The following is a 25,912-nucleotide window of genomic DNA, read 5'->3' as shown; positions in this document are numbered from 1 at the left end:
TTAAAACAAGTTAAAGTAATATATACCTGATCTCAACTACCAGCTGGCACACACACCAACGAGAGTCCCCCAGAAAGCTCAGTCAATGCGGGATCAGGAACTCTGAAAGGCAGGGGTGAGGGGGCCTGAAGCTGGGAAGCCAGGTGTAACCCCAGTTCCCTCAGCCTCCTCTCCCCCATACTGGCAGGAGGCCAGAAGTTAACTCTCAGGGAAGCCTAACCAGAAAAGAGCCAGGCTTCAGGACACGGGTCCAGAGTGGGGCTGGAATGAATGTCGAGCCTGTGGTGGATGCATCCCGAGAGGCGATGTCCGCAGCCCCTCCCTCCCAGCTCCAGAGACCAGCAGTCAAGTCTGAACACCCGGGGCAGAAGACGGGAGAAGCCCGCACTCAAGAAACCAAACAGCCTCAGAGAAAAGACCTACCGGCATCACAGCAGAGACTGACAGGTGTTCCCCAGGAGACGTGCCCCGCTTCTTACATAGCAATGGATTTTCTATTTGGGCACGGTGAAGTCTAGCTAAAGACCACACGTCACAGCCTCCTTTGCAGTTGAGTGTAGCTATGTGGTCACAAGTAACATGGACAACTTCTGTGGCAAACCATCCTCAGACCATGAGGATGAGGGAAACGCCCTAAGGATGGCCAAAACGGGAGCTTGGATCCCCCGCCCGTGGAGCTGCCATATTACCCATGGACCGCTGACACTTGAGCTGTCCTGTAAGAGAAGAATAAACTTCCACCTTGTTTAACCTCCTGTTATTTTGGTCCTTGGTTCAGCAGCCAAACCTGTATCTTAACTAACGCAGATAAAGACAATTGGGAGGCCCCCAACAAATGGGCCTCTGGGTACCTGACTGACCCACTTTGGATTCAAAGAGTCTACACACCCCACTCATAACACAAAGAGTTTCTAAGTGCCTTTAAGTGATCTGTAAATAACTACCACTGTTTGTGTGAACTATGTACATATGGAATTTAAATTTAAAATATACTAAAACAGTGAGATAATATATGAAGAGTACTTGCTATTGTCAACAATCTCTTATTTATGATGTCCATGACCTGAAGGAGGAAAGTGATGTTTTCTAAGAGCAAATCCCATAAAAATTCAGAGTGAGGTGACAGAAGTAATACACAAATTTGCACTGTTTTTTGTTGGGTTTGATTTATCACTACTTATATATTTGTTGCACTTGATATTTTTCCAGCATTTTACAAAATTAAGTCTAGCATCTTACTTCCTAATTTCCTAGTTAGGAATTTCTAAATTCCTAAATTCCTTACCAGGAATTTCCTAAATTCCTAATTTCATTCTCTTCCCAGTATTCTAGAATAAACCTCTGGGATATCGAAGCTGTCTATAATGACCTTGAGTTCCGCCTACGGCAGTGAGGCCTCTAAAGGGTTAAGTGGTCAGCCTGACACAAAACAGTCAGCGAAGAGATCTGAATATACCCAGTTTCTCGTCCCAGTTTGAGCTGGCATTTATCAATTAACACTTGGCCAGTTAACGGAAACTGTGAAGACGAGAGCATCTTTTTGGTGTAAAACACAATGAGTTGCACGGCACGAAAGAGAAAATACGAGGGATTTTGCAAATGAGTGCACGTCTTCATTCACTCTTTGTTTCATAATAACTTAGGAGCTGGTCCTCTGCTCCAAACCCCACATTCAGAGAAAGCATACTAGCCCCACCTTTTTTTTTTTTTTTTAAATTAATTAATTAATTTATTTATTTATGGTTGTGTTGGGTCTTCGTTTCTGTGCGAGGGCTTTTTCTAGTTGTGGCGAGCGGGGGCCACTCTTCATCGCGGTGTGCGGGCCTCTCACTATCGCGGCCTCTCTTGTTGCGGAGCACAGGCTCCAGACGCGCAGGCTCAGCGGCCATGGCTCACGGGCCCAGCCGCTCCGCGGCATGTGGGATCTTCCCGGACCGGGGCACGAACCCGTGTCCCCTGCATCGGCAGGCGGATTCTCAACCACTGCGCCACCAGGGAAGCCCTAGCCCCACCTTTTTGTCTCACAGACTTGTTGACTGGCCTATTTCTTATGGACCTTTAGATTCTACCAGATCAAATCCAGCAGAACTTGGCCTGCACAGAGCCGCACAGGCTCCCCGGACAAGGAGTACCAGTTGTTCCAAGGAATAAAGATGACATTCGGGTGTGAGGCTCAGACCGCCTGGGCTTGGATTCTGGTTCTCCCACTGCCACCCTGGAAACCCTGGTCAAATTACTTAGCCTCTGAGTCTCAGCCTCCTCATACGTGAAGTCGTGAGAATAAAGCGTCTGCCTCGCAAGACTGTCCTAGGGGCTGAAAGTGCTGGGAAAGTGTCACTATTATTATCTTCTGTATTGTGAAAACTGGACAAGGTTTTATGGAAAAGGTGATATCTGAAGTAGGCCTTTAAACAGGCATAAGATTTCAACTGGCAATGGTCAGCATGAGGAGAGACGTAAGGTACAGCTAAGGAAAAAGCCTGGAAAATGAGGCTCGGGCAGATCCACGAGATGGGCTTTTCTGTAAAATACTCCATGACTACAAAGCATTATCCTCACTAAGGAACGCAGCACAGCTTTTAAAGTAACCTTATTTTTGTTCTTCAGTCATGATTGTACTTCTACCAGGCATCACCACTAGGTACTGTGTGAAGTGTCATTTACCTCGAAAAATGTTTTTAAAGAAAAAGATGGGTAAACTCAAAACTTGAAAACATTAGTATCTTGAAATAAACAAGGCTAATCAATACATGTTAGAGAGGCTGCAGGTGAACCTCATGACCTTACATTTGGAGATGGCTCTGTCTTTTCATACTGTATCTCTTCTTTTCCGTGTTCGCCTGATTGTGTCACATGGTACGATCTGCCTTCGATGAAAGTGATGTAGTCTTTGTAAGAGCAGAGTGGGCCTGCCAGGATTCCCATGAAGTTACAGTTGTAACTTAAATACTCCAGAAGGCTCGGCATGCGTCTGCAACGAAAAGACATGCAACATGTGAGAGGGAACGTTCGCTTCCAGAAAATGTGACAGGAATGATCTTCTCCAACCTCACTTCTCTTAGCATTTCCAAAATAAAACTAGCTTTGATTTTCATTTGCATCCAAACAATGAGAATTTAAAGGTGCAAGATGAAGGAATGCGCAACAGTATTTCTGGATAAAAGAGTTTCCATACAGGTCTTTATGAGCAACTACGAAGGGTTTCCACCTAACTCCTCATGATGAAACAAACCCAAGGAGGACAAGATACGGCAGGAAGAATCATCTCTTACTAGTCAATCGTTCACTCATTTAACAAATCTACGTGTGCACCGACTACTACACACACGCTCCAGGGTCTAGAGATACCACAGTAAATAAAACAGAGGAATTCTGCATTCATAGAGCTTACAGAACAGTTGCAGAAAATAAACAATAAAAAAAATACATAAAGTAACTTCAGAGATGCTACGTGCAAGGAGAAGGGGGCATTTTGTTATATTAATAAGTCAGAGGAGGCCTCTCTGATCAGGAGACGTGCAAGTCGTGTGAATGTCCCGGACAAGGGCTCCAGGCAGAGGGAACGATGAGGGCAAAAGCCCTGAGCCGGGGGCAGGGCCAGCAGCAGGGAGCCCGGTGTGGCTGGGTGGGCTGAGCCAGGCAGAGAGGCAGGGAAGGAGTCAGCGAGCCGAGGTGAGGGGCCTGCCTTGCAAGGCGCGGAGGGAACCTTGGATTTTATTCTGAATGTGCTGAAAAACTACGGTCGGCTTTTAAAATACCTATGTTTTGAAAGAATCCCTCTAGCCCCTGGGTGTGGACAGAGAAGGGTGGACGGGGAAGACCAGTCAGGAGGCCGCTGACCTCCAGGGGGAGGTGACGGGGCTGGGGCCGCGGAGCAGCAGTGTCTGCCTGCATTCTGGCAGGACAGCCCCGGGGTCTGCTAATGGACCGGATGTGCGGCGTAAGGGAGAAAGGAATCAAGGATGTTGTGCAACTTTTTTTTTTTAATTAATTTTTGGCTGCATCGGGTCTTCGTTGCTGCGCACGGGCTTTCTCTAGTTGCGGCGAGCGAGGGCTGCTCTTCGTTGCAGTGCACGGGCTTCTCATTTCGGTGGCTTCTCTTGTTGTGGAGCATGGGCTCTAGGTGTGTAGGCTTCAGTAGTTGTGGCACGTGGGCTCAGCAGTTGTGGCACACGGGCTTAGTTGCTCCGCAGCATGTGGGATCTTCCCGGACCAGGGCTCGAACCCACGTCCCCTGCACTGGCAGGCAGACTCCCAACCAGTGCACCACCAGGGAAGCCCTACTGAAACATTTTTAATTCAACTGCTCTCAGGTCAGTCCAAATGGCACACAGTATCTAAAGTGTACGAAGCATTCCAGTTCTCAATGCAGGTAACCGGGAGAAAACCAGTTAATAACGTAGGAGATTATGCAGACCATGTATATTATCATGTCAATGCATGAGAAGTGTATTTTTTTTATTTTTTAAAACCAGCTCCATCTGTGAAGTCTGCCATCCACTGACAGCTATAAACTACCACAAATAAAAGCACAACTACACCCGGGGAGAGTAAGTAGGCTCTTGAACGTGTTACAGCCCTGTCTTCCTCTCTAATGTGACAGGCGATCTCCTAAAAAAGCACAGTCTCTATGGCCAAGAGGAGTCAACGGAACCCCCTCACATATATTTTTATTAAATAAAACAAAGAGAAAACAGTGCTTCTGGCCCAACTGACACTCAGCTAGGTCACCCCTTAGCCAAAACTCCTTAAAAAGTTTTTCCTGAATTACTTTTCTACATTTAAAAGTTTTTGGAACATTAAGTAATTTTTCTTGAGGGCTCACAAGTGATTGGGAGCAAAATGTTTCGGCAGATTTTCTCTTGTAGTTCTTTCCATGTAACAGAGGGCCTTCTCACCACCTCGCACACCTGGACGAGTGCCCCGTCGTCACAAAGCTGCCAAAGAGCCCCTTGTGCTCAGGCAACAGAGCCCCATTTTCAACACCACTTATTTCAAGACCAAAACAATGCCAGGTTGTCAAGGCGCATCTCAATCTTACCATGTCCAAATATGTATCACAATTTTCAAGGACAGATGATTCTGAACCATGAAACTTGCTGACGTACAAATGACAAGTCATGTTAGGAAAGAGGCAGATAACTATACTACGTGCTATGAAACGAGAACTAAGTATAACCGTAATACTCTATTTATGACATCAAGTGGAAGATTCGTTCTTCATTCCATAAATACTTATTTGATATCAACTGTGTGTCATCCCAGGTTAGGGCTTCTCAGCGTTACTGACATTTAGGGACAATATTTCTTTGTTGAAGGGGACCGTCCTGTGCACTGTAGGACGTTAGCCACATCCCTGGCCTTGACCCGGCAGAAGTCAGTAGCACCACCCCTCTCCTTCAGTGACAACCAAAAATGTCGCTGGCATTGGCAAATGTCTCCTGGGGCCCACAAGCACCCCAGGGCAAACTGCCGTTGAGGAGATGGGAATGTAATGATAAGGAAGACGAAGGTCTGTCCTCCTGGAGCTGACAAGTGGGGGCCAGGGAGAGGGACAATCTCAATAAATATATTATAAAACATCAGACAGTGATACATATGATGAAGGAAAGTAAAGCAGGGCCAAGGGCTACAGGGTGCTGGAGGGGAGGGCTGTGCAGTGACGGGTGGGCTGAGTAGGGAGGAAAGGAGGCTACGGCTCCTGTGGGACCTGCCAGGCGGCCGTCAGACCTTTGTTAGTTTATTCTCGATGGCATGAGGAGCCACGGGAGGGTTTTCATCAGGAGAGGGTGATAATATAATCCAATACGTAGTAAAAGAATCTCTGGCTGCCGGGTGGGCAGGAGAGAAAATGGAGAACAGCCAGAAAAGCTCGGACAGTGGACCAGGTGGAGAGCGAGGTTAGGCCGCGGTGATGTCAGTGGACCAGGTAGAGAGCGAGGCAGCTGGGAGGGAAGTAACGGTGGAAGAACAGATGGGGTTGGGGTGCGGGACAAGGGACACAGAAATCAGAAGTTCTGTTCCAAACAGGTTCCATCTGAGACACTGTTTACCCTCCACGCCTGGACGCTGCAATGGCAGGTGGACATACGAGGCCGGGGCCCAGGACAGAGGCTGGATGGGGATATGAACGTAGGAGACTTCAAATGCGTGGATGGTATTAAAGCCAATGGAAGGCAAGCAATCGCCCGGAGAAGATGGAAAAGTCCAAGGATGTGCCCAGCAGCACAGGAACACTTCACAGTGAGGCAGAGGGATTCAGCAGAGGAGACCAAGAGAAGCAGCCGGTGAGGCACGAGGACGGTGAGATGCACGTGGTGGCCCGGATGGTAAGCGGCGAAGGTGTTTCACGGACTGAGCGAGCCAACGGGTCACGCGGTGCTGAGAGGTCGAGCGGCCTACAGACCGAGGCGGACCATTAAATCTGCCAAGGTGAAGAGCAACCTTGAAAGAATGGTGGCAGACAAGCATCGAGGACAGAAACCTGACTGCAGTGGGTTGGGGAGAGAAAAGGAGATGAGGAAGTAAGAGTAGAGAAATCCTTCAAGGAGTCTTGCTCTAAAGGAGTGGAGAGTCATGAGGTGGAAGCTGGAAGGGGCTGTGAGGTCAAGGAGTCTTTTCCCTTTAAGTTGGTGGGAATGAGCCCACAGAGGGGGAAAAATTGATGAGCGACAATGCACAAGATGAGATGGGATAACTGAAGAAGGAAAATCCTTGAGTTTTGTACTCAAGAAGCAACTGGACTCAGCGCTGACGTGAAAAGTTGGCCTTGGGCTGGACTGCGGGCGGTGTATACGTGGCACTGGGAAGGGAAGGAGAGTATTCTGTTAAAGACACAGGCAGGCTAGTAGGTTTGGCGGTCGCAGAATGAAGCAGAGTTGCCTTATTTTCTCCAAAAAGCAAACACCATCCCACGTGCGTGTCGGGGACGGGGTGCTGGGAGTGGGGGAGAAAGGAGGACGCTGTTCCCCATGCTGCAGCAGGTGGAAAGTGAGTGGCCGGCAGGGAGGAGGCAGGGGAACTGTGGTTAATACTGAGCTCCGTAGTTTTAAACCTGGGGTAACAAATCCGAAACACTCCAATCAGCAAGACAACGTTTTTCCACTCTGCCTTCTTCTGCTGTTCGGGCAGGCGGAGAGTTGAATGTAACCGGGTTTGGGGTCTTGCCAGGTGGCCGTGTGGGAGGGAAAGGGGGGACCAGGGCTGAGTGGCTCCTGACAAGCGGTTCCTGGGATGGACCAAGGACTCATACAGATCACAGAGCCCAGGTCAAACTAACCTCTTAGCAGCTAAATAAATTCAAGTGCATATTCGCTGATATATAAAGACTGGCTATAGTGAATATCAAAATAGAATCATTTTAAAGATGGGGAAAATATAAGAAGATCCTCAAGACATACTACCTGGGATCAAAGGTGAGCACTTAGGGTAGGGCCTTCCTACTACACAAACCATTTCATTCTTCTGACAGCCAAGAATATATTATTAGTTCCAGATTTACAGGAAACAAGGTGCTTGTGGGAAGTTTTTCTTTAGGTAAATTGAGTATCTGACGTCTGATTATATTAGATTAAGATAGGCCCTGCCAAGAAATGAAGCTATTCCTCAGACGAGTCCACAGAGGATGCACAGTAAACAAGCAGCAGGCTATCCCAAGATGAATTCCTCAAGTACCAATGAGAACATCTTGCTGGTTCTTCATTATTTCCAAACATGGCATCTCTGTGCTATATTAACACATCTAATCCCAGCACCTGCCATCAGGTCATTGGTCTATAAATGGTAGCTGTGATTATGACTCATAATTACTACATGAAGACCAAACAATCTTCCTGTCTTCAGGGAACTCAGAGCCTCGCAGAAGAGACAGAAGATTTCGTAGATGCCTTGTGGTGCACAGGAGGTGCATGCTGTATGATGAAATACTCAAGGTGCTATGGGAGTCTTAGAAGGGAGGGCCAGCCCAGCCAGATTTTGTGGCGGGAGGCGTGCAGACGGAGGATCGTTTGGTTTTCATGAACTAAGAGCTTCTAGAAGGACAAGTTAGCCTTGGCCATGAGTAAGTGTGTGTCCCCAGCAGGGACAGCGTGAACCTCGGCAGGAGACGATTTAAAGGCACATACCTTACCGCTAAGCCTCTCTGTGACGGAGTCAGTTCTTCATCCTTTCGAAACATCCCTGAGAAATAAAAATAGGCAATTTATCAGTTATGATTTCTCCCAAGAAAAGAATGGTATTTCTTCCCATTCACACTTGCATTACTTTCCTCATTCGAAATTCAGGTTATAATCCCAATTTTGGTCTAACTATTTGGTATAACTAGTCCCTTTCTTTCTCATTACAACACAGGCTCAATCATGTGAAAGGACCATCATATAACCAAACACATCCAGCTCTGGGCAAAATAAATAACACATGTCAGGGAACTAATCTGACTCTTTTCTAAAGGAAAGTATTATTACATTTAAAAATTCCCCAATGCTAGCATATTTAATAGTAAATGCAATGACTTTTCAAAAGGAGGCATGAAAATGTTTCTATTATTGGACGATTCCAATGACTAACCTCAATGGTATGGACAGTATAAAGCAAGGAAGGATTTCCTCACTCCTACGTGACTCTAGTGAATGAAACTGAACTCAGTATACCATCTTCAACCACTTCTTTACCTTTCCTCCAAACAGGAGAATGTTATCTATGATTACACATCAACTTACTAAATCTTTTTTTTTTTTTTCCGGTACGCGGGCCTCTCACTGTTGTGGCCTCTCCCGTTGTGGAGCACAGGCCCCGGACGTGCAGGCTCAGCGGCCATGGCTCACGGGCCCAGCCACTCCGCGGCATGTGGGATCTTCCCGGATCAGGGCACGAACCCGTGTCCCCTGCATCGGCAGGCGGACTCTCAACCACTGCGCCACCAGGGAAGTCCTCAACTTGCTAAATCTTAAACCCAGTTTAAAGGCCAGAGGAGGTCTAAGAAGCAACAACACACTTCGAAAATTCTTGTGGGTCTTCCCGAGCAGGTGGCACAGGATGGGTGATGGATACTAGGAGGCTGCAAATCCATCCAGGCTACATATAAATGATCGTCCTATAGAGAATCCACCTTCAATCTCTGAAGAAACCAGAGTCTAACTCTTAGGACTCAGAGTCCTGACTGCCAGCATTTGCCATGGCAAGGTGTCCATTCACTGAGGATACAGAATATGAATAGGTACGTATTTGTACTAAAAGGATACGTAAGTGTATGTGTGTTCATGTGTATAAGGGAGTGGGGCAGGGGGAAAACATGCAGATTTTAATACAAATGTAACACAGAGATGAAGCAGGGATTAATAAAACTTGATTTAGACCAAATGTCTATTTCCTTCATATTTTAAAGTGCCACTGATGTGGGTCACGTGCCTGACTCACACTATTTTACTTTGTTTCTGTCACTGAACTGAATGCAAAATTAAGAATAAACAGTGAAAGAAAACAAGCACACGTTAGTAGCCTTAAGCAGAGTTCGATATTTTCCCTATCTTACCGCCATCCCTTTCTTTCCTCTAACAGAAAGTTATCATAATCTCTCAAACAAAGGATGGTTGGAATATAACCTTTTCAGTGATGAAAAATTAATTTCCAAATTCTTACCATCATGAATTTCGCAAGCCAAACTAGTGATCTTCTGGGTAATTATCATCATTGGGCTATGACAAAACAGAAAATAAGTATTTTACAAGAAGAAATTTAAAATAATACTTATGATATATGAAAGAGTTTTTATTCTGCTTATGACTACAAAACCCTGAAAGTTTTAAATAAAAACAAGACCCCAAGGAATTTCAAAGAGAACTCCAGGGCTGTTACGTTTGGGGAAGCCACCGAAGACAGGGGATCTGGGTTTTCTCCCTTGCTCTAAGAAAAGGCTCATCCTCTAAAGGAAACCCGTGTGAGCAGAGATGCAACCCCACCTCCTCACTTCCTGCCTGTAACCTGAGGCCAGAGCTGAGGACCACACAGCCACCAGATGGGACCCCATCCCCCACTCTCACTCAGTACTTTTGCCTCAGGGCTGAATTTAAAGATGGAAAGTACGTCGCCTGCGAAAAGGCGACTAGGTAGAAAATTAAAGGAGTTTGGGTAAGAAATGTGGAGCAAAACAGAAAGAGGGAAATGGGCAAAAAGAGAAAGGACGACATCTATGTCGCTATTCCAGGAGCCAGGCAAGGCGGTGGAGCAGCTGTTAAAACGCCCTGGAGCAGTACTGAACGCACACAAACCAGGTTACACTCCACAGAAAGAGGACTTTAAATGTGTGTCACAAGTGAGAAAATGGCAACCGTCTTCCCATATTTCCTAATCTCTAATTGAATGGATAACTTGCGAAGAAAACCAAAATCCACATAAGAAAACCCACCAGGCTACATTTTCATCCTTTACGTTAGCTTACAGACATGAGTATTAAAGAACAATTAACCCTAAGTTACCTGTTTATAGTTTTGGAATCTCAATAAAACCAGGAGGAAATCATGGAAGGCCCATCGCAGCCGGGGAGCGGCACCACGAAGACCCTGAGCTTCCCCCCTACCCTCCCACCCCCACCCCTCCCCATGCCCACTGCTCAGAGCACAGACTGCCACCTTCACCAAAACAACCAGCATCTTGAAACATGTAAAGAAAGGAGGTGATTTCTCACCGTGTCAGCAACGTCATCAAGGGTTTGTTGTAAATGGTCCGACCGCTGGCATGAGATGCACAGACCTGGGCCCCCCGAGAACTTACAGCCCACTGTCCTCACCTAACAGGCAAGATCTCACAAAAAACCTGTCAGATGACGATTGCTCTTAAACTCAAAGTACTAACGGAGAGGATTCCTCTTGAGTCCCCGTAAAGGTCAGCTCCTACACATACGTCACTCACTCTCAGGAAGTTACTCCTCGGCTAACCCATCCCCCAGGCCGCTTGCTTTCAACACCCAGTCGCCATTCTTTTTTTAACTTTGCAAGATATTTTACATGCCTTTGAGGATTATAAAAATACCTTGTAACTCCCATTTCCCTGGGGGAAAAGAATCATTTTTCTCACCTGCCTAATTCTCTTCATAGTTTAGTTAAAAAATGGATGAGAAAATACTCTTCGGTTCTAAATCTTAATTCTCGCATCACCTTAAAACATCATAAAAACACCTGATAAAATAATTATTAAATTTATACTATCAACTCAGTGACGTACTAAATTGTTAGGTCCATATACATCAGATGTTCCCCAAAGGCAACTACGTGCTTCTTGAGTGCGTGCCCTTACTGTGCCTACTGGCAGCCCCGAGCAACTTCTACTCTATCCGGTGTGCGGGACGCAGGCTCTCATGCAAGTGAGCTGCGTCAGGGGACAGAGTGGTTCCAAGGAGCATGCTCCCTAACAGAGGTGGGAAGAAGGCGGGGAGCAGACCCACGTGCTCCAGACTCTCCCCAGATGCTGCTTCCTCCTGGAGCTGCTTTGCAAGGAGATCCCCGTCCCCTGCTTCAGGTCTCAGGTTAACAGTCACTTCGTACAAGAGGCCCGCGCGCAGCTCTGCCCCAGCAGCCACCTCTGCCCAAATGCAACACACGCCCTTCACTTCATCTCAGCGTCCTGTTTATTTCCTTCAAAGAATTCTTCACATTCGTGGGTGTTCCATCTGCCCAGCGATGGCGGTGTTTTAAAATCTCCCTTCGCTCTTTAGAAGGCCCCTGCTGTACGGCGCTAACAGTCTTTCTCGCCACGGACCCTCCAGTGCTGAGCACGGTGCCTGGCATAGGACGTGTGCTGAATAAGTATTTCCAAAATACCACACAAACTGAATCTTCTGAGCGTCCAGAGCCATCACTCCTTCCGTAGGTTGATTATATTCCTTCCCTCCTGTCCGCTCTCCTCTGTGCTTGAAAACAGGTAGCAGGCTGTTCTGTAATTATTGGGTTATTTTCCTGTCACCACAAAACCCATGGACTACTTAACAGCAGGGACCCTGCCCTGTTCAACTCTGTACCCTCGGCACCTGCTATATACTCGGGCTCAAAGTTCTGACCGGCTTGTAAAAATGTCTCTCACCGCTTCTCTGTTTCCTTAACCGACGATTGTTACCCCTGAACATTTCCTTCGGTTTTAAAGGGGTGGCCATTCCACAGCCTCTGGTCCAACCTGCCCCAGGCAGGGGTCAGGGGGTGGCTAATGTGACAGGAAAATGACAGAAGACAAAATCATTACAGAGTGACTATGAAGGAGCACTTTATGAATGAAAGCAAAAAAGTACTAGGGGGAAGCTCAGCACGGGAGGAATAGACTAATGAGAGCTCAGAAGAGTAAACCAGAGGGGAAGGCAGACCGATGAGTCCCACACAGGCAGGAGCCTGGCCGGGAGACAGAGCAGAGTGACGGAGGTAGGGGTGGCGTGCGTGCACAGAGGACGCTTCTAAGTGGAAACACTCCCAGGGTTGACAAAGAGATGAGCTGCAGTGGTTTTCTGAGCGGTGCACTTTGTTCACAAATACCTGAATGGCGACAGTTAGAGTGACTCACGCAATTTTCACTTACACCTTTATTGACATTTTAACTACCCGTTTGCCTCCAATATCTAATCGCTTCCCAGGTCCTTGGACATCTGAGATAACACAACGTGAATCAGACTCTCCTGCTTCCCTGGGGTGGAGGCTGCGAGGTGGAGTGGGGAGGGCAGGCAGTCGGCTTCCGGGCCTCCATGGAGTGAGGTCCGGGCCTGGATGGAGCCACCTGCACGTTCTGTACCACGACATCGCTAGATTTAGGTGGAACTACACATACTTTGTCCCCCGGCACTCTGCTAGGAACATGGAAAAATGTGCCATCTAGCTATTCAAAATAAATATCTCAACTGATGAAAGAGCTTCAGGTAATATGAAATAAGATGTAAAGAACTAAAAAACTCTAGACTTCTTATAATTTTTTTAAAAGGGTATAAATTAACTTTGCTTTTTAACTAAAACATTTACATGCTTTTTTTTTTTCTCTACAAAGAAGGAGAATAATGGGATTTACTTCTATCACACAGTGAAACTCAAACTGTGGTTAAACATTATCAGAGAATGAATACGAAAAAAGAACAATCACTTTCTGGATTGTTCCATTATCTCTAGGAGACTGCTGAACTCTAACAATGCTGCTACAAAGCAACTACGAGCACCTACTAGGTAAAGGTCAGTTTGTCACCAGGGTACAAGTGACCTAACAACAGAACCAAACTTACTTCTCCACTCTCAGGCATGTCTGATACACAGGTGTTCTCTCCTCCAAAACAGCAAAACCCACTGAAACCGACAAACCCCACGGACCTAACACCAAAGGAATGTGCAGTGAGAGTGGATGGAAAAGGCTTCTGAGCCATCCATCCATCCCCTTTACTCCGTCATTCTGAAAACAAGTATCTAATGAGCACCTACAAAGCACCAGGTGCTGGAGACACAGCCGTGAATGAGACAGAGTTCTCGTTCTTATACTGGGGAGGGATGGATAACAGATGAACTTACAGGTCAATATATCGTATGCCAGCTGTTGTTCTTCTGCTCATCGGGGTGGGGGTGAGGGAGTGCCAGGATGCAGGTGAGGACTGGCCTCACCCGGCGGTGATGTTTCACAGAGAACTTGAGTCAGGGAGCAAGCCCTGGTGAGGCAAGTTCACCAGCCCCCAGGTGGGTGTGACTGGCCTGCTGGAAGGCTGGTAAGGACACTGATGTGACTGGAGGAGGCAAGTAAGGACAGGAACAGACGGTGAAGACAGACAGGGGGCAGGGGGCAGATCTAGGAGGCTTCTGCAGGGTGCTGTGAGGACACAGGCTGTGACCCAAGACACACTGGGAACTGTGGAGGGTGACAGGAGAGAACTAACTTGGTTCTAAATAGGTATATTCCAGCTCTGGATGGAAAGGACTTTGGGGTGCTGGGATGGGGCTAAGAGACAGGCGAGAACGGCAGCCCAGACCAGGGTGACGGCACAGGCCTTGTGAAGTGGATTCCAGCCACCTTCTGACGGTAAAGACAGTGAGATTTGATGAAGATTTGACGATGGATCAGATACAGGGTTTGAGACCTGAAGCCACCAAGGTTTTTGACCACAGCAAGAAACAGAAGGATGGGGCTGGCTGAGAAGGAGTGCAGGAGGAACAGGGAAGGGAAATTGGGAATTCTGTGTTAGGCAAGTTCAGTGCGAGATGCTCATTGGACAACCGGGCGGAGACGTGGGGAACAGACAGGTGGACCCACGAGTCAGAAAACAGCTCACGTCCCGACTCCAGTACTTATCAATTGTGGAGACGGGGGAGCTATTTAACTGCCCCACCCTCAAAATTATTATCTATAAAATGGGGATAATAAAGCCACTGTGTGGATTAAATTAAACGGTAATAGGACAAATACCACGAACAGTATCTGAGGCACAGCGGATGTTTGATAAAAGCTTCGTTCAATAAATATCGGAACTGCTACTCAGCAGAGGGCATTGGAGGGCTGCAATACTTAACTGTAAAGTGCTGTCTCCGAAGGAGCTTTCTCACTAAATTAGGAGCTAAACCGGTACACGAAGAGCTGCATAAAAAAGTGTTAAGTGCTAAATGAGATATTTGAAGAAATGTGCAGAGAAATGAGAGATAACTTCAAACTAAGCAAACTGAGGGGGAAACACCTCGAACAGGAGTCACTTCATCTGGGCCTTTAAGAGCAGGGAGGTCTGGGTATGCAGGTGGGGCTGGGAAGGGTGCTCCTGGCAGAAAGAATCTGATGCGCGGTAAAGTGTGAGGACATGAAAGTGGCTGCAGCATCAGACGAGACAGGTTGAGAGGTGAGGCTGGGCGCACACAGTGGGGGCTTTGAAGGCCAGTGATCAACTCTTTAGAGTCTTAAAAGAACACTGCAGATTTCTGATAAATACCGTGATACCACACTGCTTTGTGAACAAACATAAAATTGGGGGAAAGGCTCAGGTAGGGCAGGGAACAGACATACCAAACCATATAACAGACCCGTGCCTGTTTACTCCTGGTACCTTGAACTACATCAGTGGCAGCTGGGCGGAACGCTTCCCCTAACCAAATGTAGGTCAAGGTGTCGGGAGACGCTCCCACAGGATGAAACAGGATAAATGGAACACTGCGGTTTACGGGCTGAATAATTTACATCGACCCTATTTACAACACAGGTACGGGGCCCAGCAGAGCGGAGGGTGGTGAAGAGCAGCAGGAATCTTCCAGGACTCAGCTCAGTGAGTACAGAGGGACGGAATGGAGCTTTTAGACCAAATGGTCTCTCCCTTCTTCTGCTTGACACGACTGTCACCTGCAAAAGTACTTAGCACCCAGCGAAACGTATAGCGCACGCTCAATAAATCTTAGCTGAATGAACACACATGGGCAGCTGGTAATAAGACACTTCCTGAGCATCTGATACTATCTGGTTAGCTCTAAAATATATTCTTGATTTCAATGGAAAATATGTCACGTATATCTTTTTTTTGGTGGATGCTTAACCAGCCCTTCAGCTCCACAAAATCGACATATTCCAATCAGAACTCATTATCTTCCTGCCCCCAAAATCTCTTTTTCTGCTTCCATCTACAAGGATGCAAGTATTTACGTTTCTTTTTCTGTCTCAATACCATTCACTGAATATCGAGAGGGGCTTTCCTCACTGACCTATAATCCCAGCATTTTCATTCTGTACATTTATTTCCCAGATCCACAGGTCTGTTTCTTTATGCTGGCTTCTTGGATTTGGCTATTCCTATGTCAGTCCTACAATATTTAAATGATAGCTGCTTTACAAGCAGAGTATGTTTTTATATTGAATTTGCTACTCTCAAACACTTCTAGAGAAACTTTTCAACGTGTCTAATTGCCCTCAAAACCTCAACTTAAATTGCATAGCATTTACAGATTAACTAGAGAAAAAGGACCATCTTTACAATACTGACTGTTACTCTGAATAAACAAGATGTTTCTCCAGTCAGTCTTCTTTTATATCCTATAGTAAAGTTTCATCGTTTTCTATACAGAGGTCCCGGCATTTCTTTTTACATGTATTCTTAAATATTTCATAGTTTTTACTGCTTTTGAAACTAGGATCCTTTTTCCATTATATTTTCTAACCGGTTAGTGCTGATATAAAGGAAAGCTATTTCATTGTTTTATACTTCTCTTGTATCTATTTTCTGAGGCCAACGTGAAAGCTAACAACCTAGCTTTTCAACCTTTCTGCAAAAAGAAGCTTCTTTTAAGAGGTGAGTCCCTTTTATCTAATCAATATTTTAAATGTATATTCAACCTATTTCTCTCTCTCTCATTGCACACACATACACACGTGCACACACACACACACAAAATCAGTGTTCCACACCTCTGCAAGTAACACTGCCCTGTACAAAACAGTTCGCATGCTATTCCTCAGCAAGAGCTTGGCTTCCCTTTTCCAACTTCAGGGCAACGGGACAGCTTAGCACAAAGAATGGTTCCCTTTATTCAGTTCTACCTTCTTCAGACAGCCAGCATTTTGGATGGCTACCATATCTATCCTAATTAGGGTCAAGTCAGGATCTTTTCTGCTCATGTGTTGTAACACACTCAAGGCTTCTAAATGCTTCTTTTCTCTTCTGTGCCCATTAAAATAAGAGAGAGTCCTTTAACTTAGTTCAGCCTCGATGGTCTCCTTGAGCTGATGTGTCTCTGTCTAATCTTTATCAGTTCACTGATAATGGCCAGATGTTTTCTCCTAATGGATAAAAATCACACATTAAACTGGGAGTTTTATATCAGGTTGTCCACCTTTAAAACGCTATGTTATTTCTCTTTGACATACTTCAATATTTTAAATTATACTTAAACATTTAAATGAACATTTTAATTTCATTAAAATACTTAAAGCCATGTCACACGCATTTTGTTCTTAATGTAAACTATCCTCTAAATTGTGGGGTCATGGAACTAGCCTTTTCCAACAGAATGGGAGAAAGCATGGCATGTTCTCTCTTTGCTCAACTCACTGCTGGACACGCCCCCTCCATCTACATAATCAAGAGGATTCCAGAGACCCTGAAGGAGGCAGGGCCACAAGAAAGCAGGAGCCTGGTTCCCTGAATGACTGTGCAGAGCAGAGGCCCCCTCCTCACTGGACTGGACTGTGAATGGGAAATAAACCTTCATTATGTAAAGCCACTGAAATGATGTCGCTGTTCTGACAGTGTTAGCCTACCCCTAGCTAGAGAGTGACATGAGTTCGGAACAGCAGATGAAGTAAATTAAAAAGGGAATGACTAAGACTGAAACGAAGGAGGGGTTACAAGGATCCAGCAAATACTGGGTCTCACGAATTTGTACTTGTACCAATCCATACTAATAAACTCAAGTCAGCTACGTTAAACTACTTATTAAATCTGGCGGTTTAAAAATATAAGCAGCTAGTTCCTACTTTCGTTATACTAGGATGACAACACGTGACCTGGGTTACCTCTCCAGGTTCACCAAGATTTTCATGGTGGCCCAGTACATTTATTGACTCTGCTCAGTAGCTCTTTTCTTCAAGAATTCCTATTATTTATAAGCTAGATGGCCAGCATCTATTCACTTCTTCTGGATGCCAGGTGTATTTCTCAATTCTATTCAATATATTGCTAATTTGACTAGTGTTTTAGTCTATTTAATCAATTTTGTTTTGTCTTGGTTTTGTTTGTTCTTTTGGATGCAGTCTCCTTTCATCCAAGCCTGTTTTCAAAATCTGTTTAATAAAAGTAAAATCCACTTTGATCTCATTAAGGAGAGAAAGATATTTCATCTTCTGAAATTCTCTTGTTTTATAACAGTGATTTTTCTCTAAGCTCATAAAACTTTGGGCCTTTTCTATTGTTGAACAGTTTTTTTTCATAGATGTCATGATTTGCTTTATTTTTTCCACTTACTTATCCTCAAGTTGGATTTACTGGTCATTTTTTATCCTGTCCAGATGACTCAAGACTGACTTAAAAGCAGGTCTTCTGTATCTTGTTCAACAGAGAAATCTGTCAGGTTTGACATAAAGACTATAGAGTTTTATCTTCAACTTCCCCACCTGGTACCTAGGTGTTAGCAGGTGTCCCTTTATAAAGATGGTGAGCAAGTTCGTTCGTAAGGACTCGGACTGCATTTATCTCATAATAGACACTCCATCAGTTTTGTTACAGGGAAAAGACCTCTCCAGTGCCAAGGAGGGACTCAATCTCCTTTGAAGGAATAAAAGCCAGAAGTTATTTCTACCACTCAGTAGAATACTGAATATAAGAATGTAAAACATTCCATAGGAGTGAAATGCATAGAAGTAAAATACATGCTCAAGTGCCCTCTCTTGGAAATTCAGAATGACAACGCTAGTCCGAGGACCTCTGGTCCAAAGAAGGTCCCACAATGTGCTAAGAAGCAAGAACAAGCAATCAGATGTGAAACGACCGTATAAAAGGGGCTCCAGAGAAAGGAAGAAGGAAGGAAAGGACGGAGGGAAGGGGGGGCGTGAAGGAGGGAAGGTAGCCAGGATGCAGGCTCAAAGGGGCTGATTTTCATTAGTTATAAGTGATTGCAGAAATTCCTAACAGAATTAGAAAATGCTTTCAATATCAGAATGCTGTACAACAAATTTAATTGCCGTATATTTAGCAATTTTGTATAAGTCAATTTTAAAAACCAGGTTATTTTTGTGACTTATGTAGCACTATAAAAGACCACTTTACAAGAAGAAAAATGCTAAATTCATAAAAGAATTTTCAACTAGCAGAGTTTTTCATTTGAACTACTAAATGCAACTATATTTTGTCCTTTCACCAACATGTTAGAATAGATAAACAGGCTTACCCTGAAAAATCCGCAGAATACTGTCCATAATCAAAGATATAGACTCTAGTAATTTGGCATACTGTGAGGTAACCCAAAGCAAACACAAAACAATATCTGGAAAACAAAAATAAGCTAGATTAGTGAAATAAAAAGATTCATTTTGTTAAAGAATACATTTTAAACCAATTTATTAACTATATGATATGGTTCAAAGAATGAAACATTACTAGATCTACTCCACAAATAGCCTTCTTCAATAAGTTTTAAAAATCTTTACTAGTGTCTGCCTCAGTTTACTCGAACTTTGTACCGTCTTCAATGGTAAGTGCATTTAGTTCCTACCTTTATACATTTTTTCCTTCTGAAAAAACTCCGTACACCAAACTATGTATCTGAAAGTCATGCTCACAGCATGAAACTGAACATGCTGAGTATCGATATCTGTTCTATTTATTCCTCCTTCTTCTAGAAAACAAAATCTAGTATGAAAATATTTGGCTGAAATATACATCAAACAAATTCTTAATAGGATTTTTAAAACTTGCCCTCAATTGTCTAAAATCATAAACAGTGTGGGTCAGGTGGTATTTACTCACATTTTAAAACATGAACGTTTAGTAATTTTCAGTCTTAAGATGTATGGGAGAGAGTTACAATAATTAAACACACAGTATGGGAAAAAGAATTTACATATCAATAGAACAGAAATCCACAGGCTCTAGGATACATAACATTGCATAAAATGAAGGCTGCAATGCAAATTAGCAGGAATGGATTGATTATCACCTAATTAGTTAACCATGTGGCTGGGGGAAGGGAGTTGTATCTTCATCTAAACAATTCTAGATGGATTAAAGAATTATGAATACAACATAAAACCAAATCACAAAGGGGCTGTGGATAAATACTCAAACATTCTCAAATTGGCGAAGGACTTTCTAAACATATATAACGAAGAAATCAACGGAAAAAGACCAACGTATTTGGCTAAGTTGAAACCTTAAACTTCTCAGGTTGGCAATTCAGGAGCTTTTATGAAAAGGTCCTTTCAAACTTTATACCAGGAGGTAATTCCAATCTACTTGGATTATTCCTGAGCAAAGAAAAAGAGGGGAAAGCTTCCTAATTCAAATGATTTACAGAGTTACTATATTCCTGATAGCTATATCTGATAAAATGGCACATGTGCATACCCACACACAAAGCGCTGAGAAATCAAACCTAACATAACTTCTGAATATCATGTGGCAGATCGCATTTTCCAAAGAGGGCCCCATTTCACATGCTATTCTACAACCTGCCCCTCTGTCCCCTCATCAGGAGGCGGAGTCTCTTTCTCTACCCGCTTTGAATCTCCGTTGGCCCTCTAACTGCACTGACCAGTAGACTATGGTAGAAGGAACACTTTGCTAGTTCAGGCGCAGCCCATAATTAGCCTGGCAGTTTCTCCTTCCTGCCTTTTGGAAGTTGTTCGTCAGGAAAAAAGCATGACTGTCCCAAGACCAACACATGTACAGGCTCTGGGGGAAGGGAGTGTCAAAGACAGTGAGGTGCCAGAAAGCACTAAGTCTTTAGACATGTTATGTGAAGAAGCTGACGTCAGGTGAAAAAGAGGGCTCGATTCGGTTGAACCTTTCCCGAATTCCTGACCCACAGAACAATAAGCACTTTATTTTAAGCCACTGCATTTTGATGTAGTGACGTAATCAGAACAGAAATTGGTAAGTGAAAACAGGGCTGTAGGACAGGGAGCAGGTGGCAGCAGGAAAGGTCTCGAGGAGATTGCTACCGAAGACCTAAAGAGCAGGAGGGAAATTCTAACTGGAAACAGAGAAGAGGCACCCCAGGCACCCCAGGTTATACAGTGACTGGGGAACACTGCTGCCTGCTGTAACGTGGAAGATAAGAAAAATACCCAATAAAAGTACTGAAAGGTTTCTCTTAGATGCATACAACAAGGTACAGGTAGAGGGAGATGAACTAAAAAAGAAAATGTGCAGGGTTTGAGCAGAATTTAGGAAAAATAGAAAGGGCTCAGGATAGTCTTTCTTGTCAACAAAATATTCTTAAAGTAATCAGAGTAAAGATGAAGTCAAGGGTCTCTTGATGACACCTCAGAAAGATTTAAGGACTCAACTTTATAGAACCTCTTAGATTTAAAAAAAGAGTTTCTAAGAATCTTAAGGGTATATACCTCTTAGACTCTCTACGAGGCAAGAACATCTTTAGGAACCTTAAGGATGTTGTCCCACAGCACTTTCAGACCAAATTAAAAAGGAGACTATCAAAAAGAGATCTGCGGGTGCAGCTTCTGTCTAATGCAGGGGGTTATAATTAGATACACGGGAAGCCCACATCATTTTTAAGGGAGTTACATGAGATTGGACTGAAAGGGAGAGACAGCTCAAAATGAAAACAGATCTTTGGGTGCCCAACTATCTACTGTTGGGTAGTAGGCTAAGAAAACTATTCAACTGCAAAATCCGGCTATTTCTTATGAAAAAGGAAGGAGAACTCAGGGTGTGGAGTCAAGAGTCTAGAGGGTGAATCCAAGAGCCACAAAGAACCACTTGCAGGGACTAGGTCTGGGCCCTAATCAAGGAAGTGATAACAGGTGTCTGTCTGGAGTTCACAATTGTTACGGACCAGGGATTGCTAAGTGACCTGCCTTCCCCTCCTATTTGAACAAAAAGGTCTACTACAGCTATCCTATCACTGCTCACCACTGTATACTGGGTCCACCAGGGGCCTCTTTAGTTTACTGGTCCTCACATGGAGAAGAACCACAGCCAAGAAGCCTCATCCATACTAGACCTGACTGAGATGACGAGACAGAGATCTCCAGCTTGACGCCATAATGAGAGGAGACTCTGGGGGATCCTGGGAGCCAAGTAAGTGCATTTTTCATGTGAGATGACTGTGAACTTTGGGAGCCAGAGGACAGAAGGGCTCCTAAGATTGCTGCCCCCAGTAACGACCCTCCCTGTTGCACATGTAGCTCTGCACCTCAAGAGTTGGAATATAATTCTCCTCACCTCAAATCTGGTCGAAATAACTTGGTTCACCAACAGAATACAATGGAAATGACTTCCTGCAAAGTCAAGGCTAGGTCATAGGAAGTCTTGCTGCTTCCTCCTAGGTTTCTTGGAATGCTTGTCCTTGGCACACTGTCTCTGAGCCCAGCCATTACCTGTGAGCAGCTCAAGCCCACATGGAGAGGTAACATGCAGGTGCTCCAGTCAATCATCCCAGCTGATCTCCCAGCCAGCAGCCAACATCAACTGCCAGCCTTAGCAGGAAACCTTCTTGATGTCAAGCAGTCATGCTTTCAAATAACTGCAGTTCCAGCCAACATTTAATAACAACCACATGAGACCCTAAGCAAAAATTATTCAGCTGGGTCTACTCAAAACAGAAAACCATGAAAAATAATAATAGAACACTGCTAAGACACTAAACTTGGGGTGATTTGTCCTGCTATACTAGATAACTGAAATAATTCCTTAAAAAGAGTTTAGCACGGGCTTCCCTGGTGGCACAGTGGTTGAGAGTCCGCCTGCCGATGCAGGCGACACGGGTTCGTTCCCCGGTCCGGGAAGATCCCACATGCCGTGAAGCGGCTGGGCCCGTGAGCCATGGCTGCTAAGCCTGCACGTCCGGAGCCTGTGCTCCACAAAGGGAGAGGCCACAACAGTGAGAGGCCCGCGTACCACCAAAAAAAAAAAAAAAAAAAAGAGTTTAGCACACTAAAACTAATTGTAATTTAAAATAAGATACCTCGACCAGGCAGGGCTTATTGGATAAATGCAAGAATGATTCAGTAAAGGAAGACTAGTAATATGTATCATCATAGTGGTGAGTCAAAGGGGAAAAATAGTTATAACAGATACATAGAAAGGCATTTAATAAAATTCTATTATGTTTCCACAAAACAAATAGAACTCAGTAAACTAAGGGAAGAGGATGCTTTCTTAACATTAAAAAGATCTCTCAAAATATTCAGTACTTTGTTGGCCCTGAAACACTAGTAATTCATGGGGGAAAGCATATGAAAGTTTTTGAAGTGGGAAAGAAGAGGTATATGTGTTAGTGTAAAATAACTTACTTTTAGACTTATTTTGAAAATTCAAATAACATTAGAGTCCACTCCCCTCAAATCTCTAAATTTAGCATCATAATCCCAAGCAAAATCCCAACAATACTTTTTTTTTTTTTGCGGTACGCGGGCCTCTCACTGTTGTGGCCTCTCCCGTTGCGTAGCACAGGCTCCGGACGCGCAGGCTCAGCGGCCATGGCTCACGGGCCCAGCCGCTCCGCGGCATGTGGGATCTTCCCAGACCGGGGTACGAACCCGTGTCCCCTGCATCGGCAGGCGGACCCTCAACCGCTGCGCCACCAGGGAAGCCCCCAACAATACTTTTAGTGGAACCTGATTAGTTGACTTGCAAGGTCTTCTGGAAAACTAAACAAACATATGATGAGGAGGACTTGCCCTCTCCTACCAGATAAAACAATACGTCACGGTGATTCATAATGCAGTATTGATGCAGAAACAGGCCAAAAGGTTAACCTTACAGAGAAGAAGGTTCAAAAAAGAGACTCACTGTACAACTGAAAGTTTTGGTAATTATAAAGCTGGCATATGAAATGAGTGGGAAAAAGATGAATGAGGCAAATGAAGTGTAAAATGTTAGCTCTCCTTTCAGAAATAAAAATAGTTTTCAAGTTCACACTAACACACATACAAAAATCCAGTCAGACTGTGAAAAAAAATAAGACAGTAAAAAGTCTAGAATAAAACACAAAAGAATATCCTCAAATTTCTGGAACTGAGGAAACCTTCATAAGCATGACAAATATCATAAATGCCACAAAGACAAAAGGTGACAATATTTATTATATAGAGATTATTGGAAATTTCTGTATGAGAGATGACAGAAAATTAAATAAGTAACAGAAATTATCTACTACATGTAGGTTAATATCCCTAATGATGAAATTCTACAAGTCAACAAAGAAAGAAATTAAGAATTCAAGTGAAAAAATGGATGAGAATGTGAATGATCAAATTATAGAATAAAAAAATTATAACGGCCAGTCCATTTAGAAAAATAAATTAGATTCATGATAAAGAATGACCAGAAAATAATAATAATCATCCAGAAATGCATATTAGAATTATAATACTTATCCAATATAAAAAGTTTAAAAGTAGATAATACTTTAAGACTGGCAAAAGTTTAAAAGTAGGGACTTCTCTGGCAGTCCAGTGGTTAAGCCTCCGCGCTTCCACTGCAGGGACCACAGATTTGATCCCTGGCTAGGGAACTAAGATCCCACATGCCATGCACAGAGCAGCCAAAAAAAAAGACTAGTAAGACTGGCAAAAGTTTAAAAGTAGATAATATCCAGTTTGGGAGGGAAAAACAGGCATTCGCAAACATAGCTGGTAGGGATGAAATTTTAAACATCTTTTTTCGGTAGGTGATTTTGCAGCATACCTCAGAATTTGTACATACTCTTTGAACCGCCAATTTCACTGCAAGAAGTCTATCCTAAAAAATAAAAATACTTATATATATGCACAAGGATACATACAAAGATATTCACTAAAGCACTGTATTTAATGATAAAAATGGGAAACCAGCTAAATGTCTCCAATGATATTAGCTATAATAAATGTAAATAATAAAATAAATAGAAAGCCACACTATAGCACTCAGTAACAGTGAATAAAGAGATACCTATATGTACACACAATGAAAGTCAGAGTCAAGTGGAAAAAGTAAGCTAAAGAACAGTGTGCTTAAAATGCAATCCCATTTTAGGTTCTCTATATATGTACAAATATGTATGTGTATATATATAAACATATACGGATATATCATGGAAAAAGTTCTAGAACAGAACTGTAGCAGACACTCTAGGCTGACTCACTCCATGTGCATTTCCATCTCTGTTCACCCTTGCTTTCCTTGCCTATAGAGGCCAAAGGCTAAATATTCCATTTCCCAGCCTCTCTTGCCATTAGAGGTGGCAAGAGACACAGCTCTGCCTATGAGGTGTACGCAGGCGTCTGCTGAGGCTCCTGGGAAGGTACGCGTCTGTGTGGCCCATGGCGGTGGCCGTCTGCAGGAGTGTTCCAGATCTGGCTCATACCAGCTTATGAAAGCTGTTAATTTTTCAAGAGTTTTTGTAAAGTGGTTGTTAAACTCAGCCATTACTAAAAACTAAATGATATAAACATATGATGAAAGAAATTATCTTTCAAAGGTATTAAATGTTCAAACTCATCACTTCTCAGTTACTTCTTGACTTTTGCTATTTTCTCTGCTCTTGAGGTGACTTACATCTCCTGTATCTGTGCGGTAGAGATAGTATGTAATTGTGAGCTACTGAGCATTTCTTCCCAATTCCACATTCAGGGGCATCAAGTGAGTAGCTTTAAATCCACCGTGGTGGAAGTATTTACACCTTGAAAACTGGCAAACACTACAGAATGTTTAAAGCGGGGATCATCAAACTGCAGCCTGTAGGACAAATCTCGCCCCCTCCTTGCTGTTACATAAATGAAATTTATCTGACCACACCTGTGCCCATTTACATACATATTGTCTACGCCTGCTTTTGCCTTAGAAGAGCTAAGCTGAATAGTTGCACCAGCAACTGCACGGCCCTCAAAGCCTAAAATATTTACTACCTGGCCCTTTATGGAAGACGTTTGCTGAGCCGAATTAGAAGTAATGAAGAGAATGCCAATAACGCACGTTAAACTTGTAAAAGTATGTCATGACCTGTAGCCACTACATTGTGTATAGCCAAAAAAAAAGGGGAAATCTTATTCTTCCAGTATTTAAAAACTGTTATTCAATTCAACAAAGAAGCTGCTCTTACTCACATTACGGACAAGGAGAGTGAAGTGCCAACATATATCTTTATTGCTTCACTTTCAATTTACTCATTAATGTAAACAAAAATATCAACCGACATTCATAATGGAACAACATTTGTTTGCCCATGATGCGAGGAACTTCTTTACTGAACTGGAAAAAAATCTGTAGTCTAATTCTGTC

At 43.8% G+C, this 25,912-nt stretch overlaps 1 protein-coding gene across 3 annotated transcripts in view; it reads right to left on the bottom strand.

The window, feature by feature from the left end:
- Positions 1-25,912, bottom strand: part of MBOAT2 (membrane bound glycerophospholipid O-acyltransferase 2) — a 116,177-nt gene that overhangs the window by 17,621 nt on the left and 72,644 nt on the right. For 2 of the 3 annotated variants that reach the window (XM_022554196.3, XM_022554197.3), the window contains exons 4-7: positions 18,858-18,953; positions 9,637-9,692; positions 8,124-8,178; positions 2,788-2,971 (exon numbers count right to left, since the gene is read on the bottom strand). In XM_022554196.3, coding sequence (XP_022409904.1) covers positions 2,788-2,971; positions 8,124-8,178; positions 9,637-9,692; positions 18,858-18,953 — 391 coding nt within the window. The remainder of the gene's footprint in view (positions 1-2,787; positions 2,972-8,123; positions 8,179-9,636; positions 9,693-18,857; positions 18,954-25,912) is intronic. The other variant, XM_089923473.1, reaches the window with a different exon arrangement.

Source organism: Delphinapterus leucas, chromosome 13 (genome assembly GCF_059928025.1).
Source record: "Delphinapterus leucas isolate spDelLeu-1000000601 "Yukka" chromosome 13, BTC_Dleu_Yukka2, whole genome shotgun sequence".
In the NCBI taxonomy this organism is placed as follows: Eukaryota; Metazoa; Chordata; class Mammalia; order Artiodactyla; family Monodontidae; genus Delphinapterus; species Delphinapterus leucas.
This window is presented reverse-complemented; position numbering and strand designations above follow the sequence as displayed.